The sequence below is a fragment of the Thermobia domestica genome, unplaced genomic scaffold, assembly GCF_964235325.1.
Source record: "Thermobia domestica unplaced genomic scaffold, izTheDome1.hap1.1 HAP1_SCAFFOLD_234, whole genome shotgun sequence".
In the NCBI taxonomy this organism is placed as follows: domain Eukaryota; kingdom Metazoa; phylum Arthropoda; class Insecta; order Zygentoma; family Lepismatidae; genus Thermobia; species Thermobia domestica.
Window position 1 is genome coordinate 229,094 of NW_027655953.1, and position 14,519 is coordinate 243,612.

At 38.2% G+C, this 14,519-nt stretch overlaps 2 protein-coding genes across 2 annotated transcripts in view; one reads left to right on the plus strand and one right to left on the minus strand.

Annotated features, from left to right (window-relative positions):
* The window catches only part of LOC145676591 (uncharacterized), a 192,536-nt gene that overhangs the window by 109,489 nt on the left and 68,528 nt on the right, over positions 1–14,519 (minus strand). The window contains exon 3 of the mRNA XM_081747425.1: positions 12,548–12,600. Within this exon, the coding sequence (XP_081603551.1) occupies positions 12,548–12,600 (53 nt within the window). The remainder of the gene's footprint in view (positions 1–12,547; positions 12,601–14,519) is intronic.
* Positions 9,960–10,658, plus strand: LOC145676590 (uncharacterized). Its single transcript, XM_081747424.1, has one exon. The coding sequence runs from the start codon at positions 10,138–10,140 to the stop codon at positions 10,444–10,446; it is 309 nt and encodes a 102-aa protein (XP_081603550.1). The 5' UTR covers positions 9,960–10,137; the 3' UTR covers positions 10,447–10,658.

Consider the following 14,519-nt stretch of genomic DNA (forward strand, 5'->3'; position numbering starts at 1 on the left):
AATATTCGTGAAAAGTAAACAGATGAGACTAGTTATATGCTTCTGTTTTCTAACAGTCAACTTCGTGTTCAACTGCAGGAACTGACCTTGATACCTACTCAACACCTTGTAACAAGAGGACAACTATAGTTACCCATAGGTCTCTTGCAGCTACACAGCGAGTTGTGTGTTCTGTGTGTCTCTCTCTCTCTGCCCCTGGCTGTGTTTGCTTTTCATGCTTTGGGGGAAGGGGTAAGACACCCTTGCACACCTTCGAACATAAAATGATCGAAAGACGACCTATGTTAATGTAGAATTCATAGTTTCAAACAGTGGCGTATACTGGTTTGAAGGCATGGGCTACCACTGACCTTGCATATTATTATTAATAAAAATGGTAATAATAATAAAAGTAATATAATAATAATAATAATAATAATAATCACAATATGCATAACAATGAACAAAAAGTGATTGATGTGTTTTGTTTAGTGATGAGCAAATGCAAGGTCTTGGTCTGACCTCCTCCGTGGCTAAGCGGTTAGCGTACGCGCCTTTGGCGTGGGAGACCCGGGTTCGATTCCCGGCGGGAGCTCATGTGGTTCGGATTCCACGTTAATCAGTAGGTCCACGTCTCATATAGCCTTGCTGCTGAAAGGGACGCTAAACTAAAATCCACTTGGTCTTGGTCTTGCATGCAAGAGTCTTGCAAGTCTTGCATTTAAGAAATCTCAAGCTTTTCATAGGTAAATTTTACTATGGATATAAGGGATAATAAACTCTACAAAGAACCAGTAGTAACGGAAATACAATGTATGTGAAATAAATGTAATATAATTTAACGTCCTGTAAGTATGATAGCGTACAACATAGGTTATGACCTTTATTTTTTTTAATGCGTGTCCATGCTTCACTAGTTATAAGATATGCCTAAATCACAGGGTTTCGTAATCTGTTTATATATATGTTTTTTAACAGATCCAACATTCCACTGGTTCCCAAACTGAGGAGGCTACCCCTGTTTCGCATGAAAGAAAATCAGACGGCACAGATTATTGAAATACCATGAATTGCAAAATTATTTTTACACTCTAAAGGCGTCAGATTTTTCTTTCCAACCACGATTAGCTAATTCTTGTATTAAACAAACTTCCAATTAAATATTGAATTTTTGTTTTACTGATTCCAATATGTACTCTATGGAGCAGAGACATTCACATTACGCAAAAGCGATGAAAAAATTGCAGACTTTCGAAACATGGGCATGGAGAAAAAAGGAGAGAATTAGCCGTGTTGAACGAAAACGAATGAGGTGTTAGAAATATTAGCAGTAGGAGAAAAAAAGAAGAATTTTAGATATTCTTAAGAGGGGGAAAGGGAACTGTTTAGGATATTGGCTGACGAGGAACTGTATTACAAGGGACGTGCTAGAGAGTATTGTGGAAGGAAAAAGAGGGAGGGAGCGAAGCAGACTAGTTGAAGGAAGGTATTGAAACAGAAAATTGCCACGTCAAGACGAAGAGACCAGCTGAGGACCACCGAACGTCAAACCTTGTCTGTTGAAGCAAATAACCTGCCAATAATAGCAGAATAGCTATTATGATGATGATATGTTTAGCAATATTGACAAAAAAAAAAAAAAAAGAGGGAAAGAAAATTAAAATAATAATTATTATAATCAAACCTCTTAATATTTTAGAATAATTTGAGGGAAAACTGAAAACGACTCAACTGTCTATGTCTTTTGTGTAGACTCAATTTATATAAATACTGTTGACCTGTATTAGAAATACAAAATAAGGGCATCAAACTCCAAGTTATTTGAAGTCTCACTTGTGAATATGGATTACTAGCATCAAGTATCTACTTTGTTGGGTTAAACTAAAATAATAATAATAATAATTATTATATATATATATATATATATATATATATATATATATATATATATATATATATATATATATATATCGTTAGTCAATCACTTTTTACTATTAGTAAAGCGCTCTCTAATATCGGTCATCTTCGATTATTTTTATGTTTCCCTCTCTTCCTCCTCCCCAAGTTGCCGGGCTGAATTTGGATTTAAACGGCATCACAAGTGTCACTGTTCGTATCAGAGACCACGAAACTATGGATTCGGCACTAATATTTGGTCATTTTTAATCATTATTATGCATCTCCCTCTTCCCCAAATTACGAGGCTGAATTTGGTCGTAAATGGTATAGGAAGTCTCAGTATTCAACTCAGCGACCTCGAAAACTATGGATTCGACACTAATATTCGCCATTTTCGATCATTTTTATATATCTCCCCTCCCCTCCGCCAAGCTACGGGGCTGAATTTTGATTTAAACAGCATCGAAAGTATCATTGTTTACCTTAGCGGTCCCCAAAACTATAGATTCCATTTCAATGTCGGTCATTTTCCATCATTTTTAAATATCTTTCCTCTCCCTCTCCCCTAAACTTCAAGATCAAAGTGATATGACAGAAACCATCTCAGGCCCGATCCTCATCTATCTTAAAATAAGATCGAGTTCGGTCAGGTGGTTCAAGAGTTATTAAGTTATATATATATATATATATATATATATATATATATATATATATATATATATATATATATATATATATATATATATATATACATACATACCCTTTCGCTCTTCTCCCCCTAGGTTTTCTACCATCAAAGTGAACTGACATATAACATTCCAGGCTTGAACCTCATCTATGTTAAAAATTTGATCGAGATTACTCGTTTGGTTGAAGTTGTTAAGTTTTATTTATTATTATATATCTCCCCCTTCTCCCATCTCCTAAGCTTACCGTCAAAGTGAAATGATGAAAACACTCCCAGGCTCAAACTCCATCTGTGTTAAAAATTTGATCGAGATCGGTTGGGTGGTTCAAGAGATTAGGAGTCACAAAAATAGTCACTTTCAATTTTATGACATAGATTTATTGCTGTAGGATAATGTTATATCGCTCAACCCTCGATGTGTCGTATATCTAAGGATGCTAAAAGTTATATTGATAAACAATTATTCAACGTATAAGCATCCGCCCATGAAATCAAACTTGCGGTTACATGTATTAAGTTTTTTCAAAGTCATGAAAATGTTATTTCGATATTAATTTTATGAGCACACATTAAAAATTCCCAACGGATGCTTGAGTCTGGGAGCCAAGGCCATACCCATGTAGTCGACACCTATGGTGTACGGTATCACCAATGTTCAATACTACATTTCACTTTAGTTTTGGAAGAAAAACACCACTAATATGTTTTAAAACGAAACGAAATATCTAGTTTAACGTCCCACGATTATGCATCGGGGCTAAGGGAGACGGTATTCATGAGAAATGAATGAAAGAGTGGATTGAAGAAAGTAGGAGGGAACATCAAAACACCGAGAAATAGAGACCTGCACGGGCCGAAGTTTTCGGCCCGAACCCAATCCAGCCCGAATGTACGTAGGCGCGGCCCAGCCCGGACCCGAAACGTTTTGGAGATTTTCGGCCCGAGCCCGGCCCGGCCCTGTAAGTTTTTTTTAAAATTCTTGGCCCAAGCCCGGCCCGGGCCCGATAAATTTTCGAAGTTTTATTTTATAACATTTTTCACGGGCACACTTCTTCAACGTTTGCCTTTATTCTAATTATCGTTTAACGAATGTCAGTAATTATTAACCCTCGAGTAGTCGCGCCGCGGTCAAAAGCACCACAGGGAAATTATTTTCGATCGTGTGTCTATTCTGTTTGTCCGACAGACTTCTCCGTCTAGCTAATCTTGCCCCTCACCTTCCCAAACATTCCTGCTCAATCACTCCGTTATCCGTTGTTTAGTTTAAGTACTAGTGATTGTTTAGTGATTCTGCGGTGCTTTCCACCGCGCGCGACTAACCGTGTAATGTTTTTTCTCAGTGTTTCGCTCTGCACGTGACCTTTGCTTTGGAGATGTTTTAAGCTTTATAAACATAAATATTATTTTAATGGACGGAAGAGAGGTCGATAGAGTTAACAAACTGATACCAAGTATGAGAAAAGACAAAATTAGAACTGAACAGCTTAAAACAACGGAGGGAAATGTTAGGGATTGACTATTTGGATAAATCAGCCGACATGATCTCGTGGAAGCTTTGTCTGAGGAAGATCATAACAAATATTTATATATATATGAGTGAACACGAAAGGTCAAGTGAGGAGTCTGCGAGCAAATCTGAAGATCTTAAACCCAGAAATGAGCAGCGATTCCCCGAATGTAGTCAGAGCAAGAGGGGACGAAATAAGCGACGACGAAGTGTAGAACAGTGTAAATTTGAAGATAACCTAAAATAATTCAATGTAGTGCTGTATAGGTGAAGTTTCAAAATAACAGGACCTTAAAATAATTCAATGTAAATTTGATTTGATTTCAATTTAGCGCGCTTTTCAGCATCAAGGCTATGTAAGACGTGGACCTACTGCTTAACGAAGGATCCGAACAACATGAGGTCCCACCGGGAATCGAGCCGGCAGTCCCACGCCAAAGGCGTGTATGCTAACCGCTTAGCTACGAATGAGCTCTAATTCAATGTAAAATGCGCTGTGAAGCTTTGTTTTACTGTTATGTTTATATAGTATATTTTTAACTAATTTACTATTGCATTTCTAATTTTAGACGAACCAAAGTAGACAACAACAAAAGATCATCATCAGGTTTAGAATTTTCAATAAAACCAGTGCGTAGCTATCTATCTAAAGAAATATGTAACGACAAAAACATTTTATTCCAAATGAGAAATAAAAAAATAACATGTCTAGTTGTAGGTTTCTCTAATAGTTATTACTGTAAAACTTATTATAATAATAAAAATGTTATTCCCTCTTAATCAGAAAATATACAAAATTACGTTTCTTATACAAGAAAACTGTTTAAAACGATTTTTGCAACACATTATGTTCGTTCGGTCCATTTGACCGCGCGCGACTACTCGCGTTACTTTTTCAGCGCGACTTCTCAAGGGTTAAAGAATTGCAATTAATCGGCCCCAGCCCGGCCCGACCTGAAAAGAAATCAGTGTCGGACCGCCAAGCCCGGCCCGACCCAAAGAAATAATAGAATCGGCCCGCCCAAGCCCGGCCCGCGGGCAGGGCCGGGCTTCGGGTCTCGGCAAGGCCCGGCCCATGCAAGTCTCTACCGAGAAAACCCACGCACACGGTGTTTGCCCACTAAAAAGTTTCCATGGCGCATGCTAGAATCCAACCAGGGACCCGTATAACCACATGTGACTGCTCTACCACCGAAACTGTACTTGTGCAAGACTCTTGCGCAAGAGTCTTGGTCTTGGTCTTGGTCTTGCAGGTGTGGTCTTGGTCTTGGTCTTGCATCGGGATTCCTGGTCTTGGTCTTGCATGCAAGACTCTTGCAAAAACTGCAAGACCAAGACTCTTGCGCTCATCACTAGTTTTGTTTGATCTTTTGTTTTGAGACCGTTAATGTTTTCCACCGTAAATGAAATTCCATCATACATTTGTGCAGTTAACTTCTTGTGGATTGCGTTCGTAAAATGTTAATTTTTACCAATGTCACTTCCCTCAAGAGTCGCCTCCGTTACTGATGTTGGTTGTCATTCCGTACCAGTATACACAAAAATTCTGCAGACATCATTATAATTGTTATGTTTATTATCGCTATCTAAATCTCAAATTTTTGCGTTGTATTAACAAACGATTATCAGGCCCTTTTGTTGCGGAGACATTCCGACCCGGGCCCTTTTGATGAGGGGCGTTTTGATTCGGGCCTTCTGTCTCGGGCCCGTTTGTTGAGGAAATATTTCGACCCGGGCCCTTTCGACGCGGGCCCGTTTGACTCCGGCTTTATTTGACCCGGGTCCATTTGACGCAGGGCCTTTTGACTCGGGTCCCTTTGTCGTGGAACACTTTTGACTTGAGTTCTTTTTATGAGGGGCGTTTTGAGTCGGCCCCTTTTGACTCCAGCCCTTTAAACCAGCACTCTTTTGACGCACGGCCGTTTGACTCGGGCACTTTAGTAGGGGGACCCCTTTGGACTCGGCTCCTTTTTATGAGGGGCATTATGATTCGGGCCCTTTTGTTGTGGAGACCTTTTGAACAGGTCCCTTTTGATGTGGAGCCGATTTCACTCGGGCCCTTTTGTAGCGGGGCCCATTTCGACGCAGGCGCGTTTAATGCAGGTCCTTTTGACTCCGGTCTTTTGTCGTGAGACTCTTTTGACTATGGCCCTTTTGATGAGGGGCGTTTTGATTAGGGCCTTCTGGCTCGGGCCCTTTTGTTGAGGAGACCTTTCGACCCGGGCCCTTTAGACGCGGGGCCGTTTGACTCCGGCTTTATTTGACCCGGGTCCGTTTGACGCAGGGTCTTTTGACTCAGGTAACTTTGTCGTGGAACCCTTTTGACCCGGGCTCTTTTTATGAGGTGCATTTTGATTTGGCCCCTTTTGACTAGGGCCTTTTTAATCCGCGACCTTTTGACTTACGGCCGTTTGACTCGGGCCCTTTCGTAGCGTGGCCCCTTTTGACTCTTCTCCTTTTTATGACGGGCGTTTTGATTCGGGCCTTTTTGACTCGGGACTTATGTTGTGGAGACCTGTTGACCCGGGCCCTTTTGATGTGGGGTCGTTTTCACACGGACCCTTTTGTGGCAGAGCCCCTTTGACCCGGGCTCATTTGACGCAGGGCCTTTGACTCGGATCCTTTTCTCGTGGGCTCCTTTTGACTATGGCTCTTTTTATGAGGGGCGTTTTGATTCGGCCACTTTTGACTCGGTCCCTTTTGACGCAGGGTCGTTTGACTCTGGCTCTTTTGTAGCGGAGTCCCTTTTGACTCGGGCTTTTTTATGAGGGTCGTTTTGATTCGGGGCCTTTTGACTCGGGCCCTTTTGTTGCGGAGACCTTTCGACCCGGGTCCTTTTTATGAGGGGCGTTTTGATTCGGGCCCTTTTGACCCGAGCCCGTTTGACGCAGGGTCTTTTGACTCGTGCCCTTTTGTTGCGGAGATCTTTTGACTCGGGCCCTTTTGTAGCGAGGGGGCCATCTTGACCCGGGCCCATTTGACTCGGGTCTTTCTGTCTTTGCCCTTTTGTTTGGCTCTTCTGACATGGAACCATATATATAACGCAGCAGCTGAAATACCTGTGGCAGAGGGCCTGGGGAAGTATGAGTAAATCGATGATCGATCGATCCAGGGCGCAGTAAAATTAGTTACACCACTGTTCATGTCTATTTCTTTCTATTCTCTCGACATCATGTCTGGAGATGAATGTTCTGACTAATAGGCTACAGTGGCGAAAGACGATATACGCTGTCAATGATAAATGTTATGACTGTTAATATATGTAGGGAATAAAACGAAAAATTCTATATCGGACTTCCCTCCACCCGTTGTAAAAAATCCTGCGGGCGTTAGTGATTATGATGTTGCTTAGTTACTGTATTATATTGTTCTATACACGGAATAAATACTTATGTGTTTTATATAATAATGAGAACCTTATTTACATTTATTACGGCCCTTGCTTTACGAGAAACATTTTCACGTTCAGCGTAATCAGTTTCCATTCTAAAATAAGTACAGTGAGGCGAATAAAATAATTCACGCACAGATTTAGGACTTAGAATAATGTTTTGCGAACATGTAGTAAATCCCTGAAGATTAAAAAGCGCTAGTAGCAGTAATTAGCTTAGTCGTTTCCTATAGTCCCTTAGTGAATTACATAAATCTTACAGATGTTGTATCTCTTTCTTTCTCCTCTCTATACATCATGTCTGGAGATTAATGTATGGACAAATAGGCTACAGAGGCAATTTTAAAAAGTAAGATGATCTACGCTATCAGTGACAGATGTTGTGGTGTTTAACTTAACATATAAGGCAATAATACGAATCTTTTCAGAGATGACAGTGCACTGATGCTTCAAATCTGTGTCTTTACTCCCTATACCTACTTTATTTTCCTAGTCAAAATAAAAACTCTTCAAAATTAATCACAAATTCTTATGCAACCATCCCTTCTTTAGAGTACTGCGCTGTCACATACCCGTCACGGCGATGTAAAGGCACTTTTGGCGACGAGGATACAAATCTCCTTCCATAATCTTTGATTGATCGGAATCAAAACACATCAAATGGTTGCACAAATCGTGTGTGCAATTCTTTAGTATCTTCTCAACCATTACGTCTTTGCCATCCGTCATGTAACTTGTAATGGACAATTTGTCTGTGAATGGACCTCAGTGACAAGGGTGCCGATCCTGGGGGCCGAGGAGCCCTGGGCCCCCCAAAACTCATGTGGGCCCCCGTATTGTATTCATGAATACACAACATTTTGCATAATTTGAATGCAATTTGTCTTAAAAATCCTCATATATATACCTTCTGTATCTGAACCCACCCCCCAAATTTACAGAGAAATCGGCGACCTTGCCCAGTGATCAAGCAATAGCAAGTTCAAACCATCAGGCTTCGCCATGGGAGAGAATACTTAACGCGTTGAAACGTGCATCCACAAATTTTCTCATATATACTTCCAAGCGGAATATCTCGAACAGTTCTCAATGTACAGGAGTTTTATTACCTGTTGTAATCAGCATGAATTGGTCCTTCAAATGATATGCTTATTTCTCTGCAGGCGAGTGGTTTCTCCCGAACTTCCCTTGTCAGCTGGCTTCAGACCATCATATCCATTAAATAATACAATAAAACAATTAATATAAACAATGAAATGTGCAAATTGTACATATAACAGAGAAGACAATCCTTTTATAAACATCCAAGTGTATATTGTTCCACCTAGTGAGCAACTTTGTAACTTATAGGATGCTACATAGATTTGCTGTGATGATTACTACATTAATCACTACTAAATTAATTAATAATCATAAATTTAGTATGAGGGATTAATTCCTCTCTTTCGAAATACAGTTTCTCCCAGGCTCGTGGCAGCCAGTACGCCGTCGTGGCAGTGAGCACCTTCATATTTGGAATCAGCGACAGTCGTGGCAATCAGCACCAATAATTGGCTGTGGCAGTCAGCACCCGTGGCAATCAGCACCTATCCGTTTCTTTGAGAGGGATCAAAATGTGCCTGAGGTGGAAAATTCCCTCATTTCTTCGGTAATTCGCTCCCTGGGTTTGATACTTAACTAACCAAGCATTTTTTTTTTAAAAATAAAGCCTTTTGAAAAAAAAGAAGTCATATTTTCAATCCCTTCTATTTATTAGAAACCAGTCATATCATGTTCATAGTATTCAAAAATGAGGTACTTTCGATCTGCATTACCACGTCCGTCTTGCGTAATTATTGTTCTAGAAACCTCCAATATTTAGATGTTTGTGATACTGTAACGTCGTTAGTTTGTAACAATGAATAATAAATATGGAATGGTAAGCTTTCATTTAATATGTAGATCTGATACATATATTTATGTTGAGTTGGCAACACTATTAATCTGGTGTTATTGTGGTGCATGTCACACAATGACACCCTACTGATATTTGCATTCTGCAAAATTTCAATGTTTCTTATCTATTAAATTAATAGTTCTAACTTAAGGGGGTTTCAAAATAAACGGTCCAGTCTGCATATTTTGTATATACGATATAGGTATACTATTTAGACTTGTTTACATTCTATGAAGGAAAGTACCGTACCTTGTTTGTTACTATTGTGATTTCGAAAGGGCCTTCCTTAGCTAAACCAAACGAGTGAGTAAAATGATGATATTGTATATCAAAGTAAATCCTTGACTAAAGACAAACAAATTTATTTATTACCATTATTATTATTATTTAATCAGGATTTGTTCTGTTGAATCATTCATGGGAGAGAAGAGTGGCTTACTGAGGAAAGAAAAAGAAGTCTTCATTCAAAATACGGGAAGTAAAATTACTCAAATCGTTCCTCATACAATTTAGCATCTTAAAATGTACACATTATAAAATCAATTGTTGAAAAATTCATAGTAACAAAGCAAAAGCTAAACCTTCTTATATCTACAGAAGGCTTATTCGATTTGTGGCTTCACTAAAATTCAGATCTTTCTTTGTACATAAATCAAAATCCACGGCAATAAACTACTGGTGAAGCTAAATGACCATGTACTAGCAACCTAAGTGGCATCAGCAAATCAAACAATGAAATGGCTAAGTCAGTTAAACAGAAACAAGATGTTAAACGAGCCCAAACATCGGGCACATTGACTGAAACAAGTACACAAAAACAAACTTTAAACGAAGCCCAGACACAACAATACAAAAAAATATTTGACAAGTTTGATACGGATGGCGATGGAAGAATTTCAGCTGAAGAACTTCAGAAAATATTTGCGTCAATGGGAATAAATCTATCCAGCAAAGAAGTAGAATCGATGATCAAGGAAGTGGATAAGGATGGCAACGGAACGATGGAGTTTCCTGAGTTTTTGCTGTTGGTTGCCAATCATGTTTGAACATTGGCAGATAAATATAGATGTGTTCTGAACGTAACTTCCGTCAACGTAACTAAGTCGTGACGTGGTTTAAATTGTGATTCGTACTGTAATAGTTAAAATCTGATAATGAGCTATCAATGATATCGCACCCAGTTCATTATTAATGCAAACTTCTAGTTCTTTTCGACTTACGTGAAAGAATTCAATGTTTAATAAGTAAAATTGTTAAAAATTATCTTCTCTTATTTGGAATGAATTATTTCTTATCATTTTCTTGTTACTTACGTGATTCCTTGTTAGTGTACTTTGTTTACAACGTAGCCATTTACCTTAATATGCTCTTTTAATTTTAAACTAATAGGTTTATTTTTAAAATGTTGAAAGTTTGTACGATGCAAAATATCGACAAGAGGACACTGTTTGAAGCCCTCTCAATATTATCAGATTAACAATGTTGCCAACCCAACATAAAGTTTTTTTCAGTTAGTACTACTCCAGCTACTACGTATTTCAAATCTGCATATCAAACGAAATCCTATAATACCACATTTGTTACTCAGTGTCACAAACTAAGTACGTTACAGTTAGACAAACATCAAAAAACAATCAAACTTTAGAGGCTTCTACAACAGTCATAACGAACTGAGACGGACAGGACTATTAAAATGAACAGGCGTTTCGTTTTAGCTGGGACAGTTCGTTCTTATCAACTATTGTTCCGTTTTTTTATATACTCATACGGAACGTCTAAGTGTCCCGTTTTTGGACAAATACGTACGATATGTCCCATAATTGTTATTCAAAATATAACTGATCAAAGCAAACTCTTTCTTTCGTTAAAACGAATGTGTATAGAATTATTTTGGTGCCAAAACTTATTGGGAATTTTTAGGCCGTGTCTGGAGCTGGCAATTGTTCTTTATTACTTAACGCTGTTGTATGAATTTTACTTGTGTATTTATTTGTGTGTTTCGTTGAACCCACTGCTGACTCCTATAATGGAATTTGTGACGTTCTAAATGCTAAATGTATAATGGAATTTCTAAATACTGCTTACATAGGATAACGTCAATTCACGTAGATAGTTCTCAATACACAAAAAGATTGTCATGCCGTTTACAGTTATTTGATTTCTCAAACTGTTCCAGAGATATTAATATGATAAACATTGGCTATGGGACTGTTCAAAATTATGTAACTTCGAGAACTATTGCTGTAATATTATAGAAGCAAAGAAAACAACGGTGATTTTTTAAAAACTTTCCAGAAATACGTATTTTCAACATTACAACAATCTCTACCTGTCTTCATATATTGTCTCACATATATATATATAGGGTGGCAGATAATGCATTATTTCTAGGCTTGTGGGAGTTAGAGTGGAGCGCATTTAGAATCGGAACCTATGTCCGGAGAACCACTGTTCACTGAAAAAATCAGTAATTTAACATGGTTTGGACACTTTTTTAGAAACGAATTTTGGCCATCGTTTAAAACCTCCAAAAATGTCCTGAATTGTTATGTTGGTGAATAAAAAAGTCTATAAAATCTCCTAACAATAGATAATAGAAACTGACCTAAGTGTGTTCAAATTGTACCTGAGTTTCTTATGTGTCAAACAAGTATACGGCACAGAAACATGACTTTTAAACAGTTTGTGTTAGGACAACGTACACTTAACCCTTTACACATAAACAAGTCATTTCTGCCTGGATAGTTAATGGACACATCGGAAGTTCAGATACGTTTTAAACTCTTTTAGGGAAGTTCCTATTAACTATTGTCAGGATGCACAATAAACACTTTTTGTTCACCGATAAGAACACTTCTGGACCTGTTTACACATGTTAAACAATGACCAAAAGTTGTTTCTAAAAAAGTGCAACTACTGTTTTTTTTTTTTTTTTAATTTTTTTTATAAGGAATACAACAAACAAAGCAATGGTCGTTCTGTAAACTATAGTATACTATTTGCAGAACGTTATCTGTTTTGCATCACGTACCGTTTCCATTTCTGCAGATCATTCATTTTCATCTACAATTGTAGCATTGAAACCATATGTACTTCAAACAAAGATTATCCCATCTCACGCTTTCAATTTAAATCAAAAAGACTTACCTCGTTTTTATCTATTTCATCCCTGAGTGCTATTGTTTCTTCTCGAAGTTTCTCTGAAAAGAAAAAAAAATCAATTCCATTAATTCTATAAATATAAATAAATCAATTGACATCTAAAGCTCACGTTTAATGCAATATGGATCATAATACACTCCTATAAATACACAGAAAGTATTCTAGTTTTGTAATTGTCAAATCAATACAATGGTGAACTAAACAAAGTATGATTTTACATATGCAGTAGTTTCAGTAAGCAACTACATGAAATTATAACAGATGAAGTTCTTCTAGAAACTAGTCCTGAAGTCGCATTCCACTTCGGGCACAATTACTCAGAAAGTGAAAATACATTGTTCTGGTCCTTAAGTAGAATATGGGTCTTAACAGCCTAACAAATATAGGTAGAAAAAACACTGAACCGGGTCTTGTAGTAATGTATAATTTAGTGTTGACATTTTTTTATATGAAAAATATCTTAGAGAAACGGTGTTCAAAAGTCTACCACTCTCCGAGAGTGCACAGGTCTGCTGTGGTGAATTTTCCAATATTGGCGCCACGTTTCCTAGTACTTGATATCGTTATATGCTGAAAATTGTTCAATATTTGGAACCTTAGTCTTTATATCAATTGAAAGCAAACTCCCAGGACCGGATCTACGAAATATTGCGCCCGGGGCAAAGAAGTTTTTCTGGCGCCTCCTTTCTCCCAAGTCTAAATACTTAATGTTAGGAATTGGAACCAATATTAGGTTAAAGTATATATTTTAAAAAGTTTAAACTATTTGTGATCTTTCACCCTTTTATAACTTTTACTGAAATTTATGTACACATACGAGCTTGAAATCAATTACGAAGCATATCCGAAAGTTACAAAGTGAGAAGTATTAGAAGTCACTTTATCGTTTAATCGAAACACAAACCGATACATTATGCAATATTTACGTTTTATTTATATTAAATATTTATGATATTTTTAAAACAAATTCTGAAACCGGTTCTTTTCTGAAGTTTATTTATTTCGGGAACAAAATACTCTGTTATACTGAAAACAAACTTCTTAAGATTTTCCTCGTAAGTAGGTCTAATACATAGTTGTAGAAGATGCAACTTTGTTATACACATGTATTGGGACCTATTGTGAAATGTCCTTCAGATTTTAACGCAAAGTAATATTAGTGTTGTAATAGGAAAAGAAAACACATAACAATTCAAACAAGCTATAAAGGTAACCAAGAAAGTTAAGTCGCTTTTTATGGAGGTCTGTCTTTCATTGGCCCTCACACCGTGAGTTGAATGCGAATGGAGATAAACCGAAGGTCAGTTGTTGGTGTGGGTGTATTCAACATACTACATGCTTGTGGCAATTCAGTTACACCGTGAACTTGCATACGGACAGAGTGAACATGGAACCTCCACACAGGGTCATAAGGGCGTGTATGCTGTACGAGTTCACACTGGGATTAAACGAGGCTGCAGGGGGGAATAATATATGCCAGGTCTTTGGTGAGAGTTTCATAACTACACAGACACTGTAGCGGTGGTTTAACAAGTTTAAGGACGGCGACGAAACATTCGAAGACGCGCCACGTCCGGAAAACCACCACATGTACAAAATGAAGACCTTAAGGCAGCAATTGAGGCGAACAGAGGCCAGAATTACAATTCAGCGTGAGTGGAGAAACCATTCGGCAGCACCTCCATCAACTTCGGAAGCATTATAAGTTGAATCGATGGGTCCCACATGATTTGACTCCGGGCCAGAAGGCAACGCGAGCAAACACCTGTGTTTCTTTGCTGTCTCGTCTGAAGAGCTATCTCTGGATAGAGTATAGACATGTGATGACTGACGAGAAGTGGGTCTTGTACGAAGCTCCACGGCGCCGTCATCATTGGTTAGCATCCCATCAACCGGTTTCAAAATAGCCGAAACCAGCACTGCACAAGAAGAAAGTACTTCTGTGTGTTTGGTGCAC

Excerpts from the sequence above, each read along its gene's own strand:
- LOC145676590 (XM_081747424.1), top strand. The coding sequence starts at position 10,138 with ATGGCTAAGTCAGTTAAACAGAAACAAGATGTTAAACGAGCCCAAACA.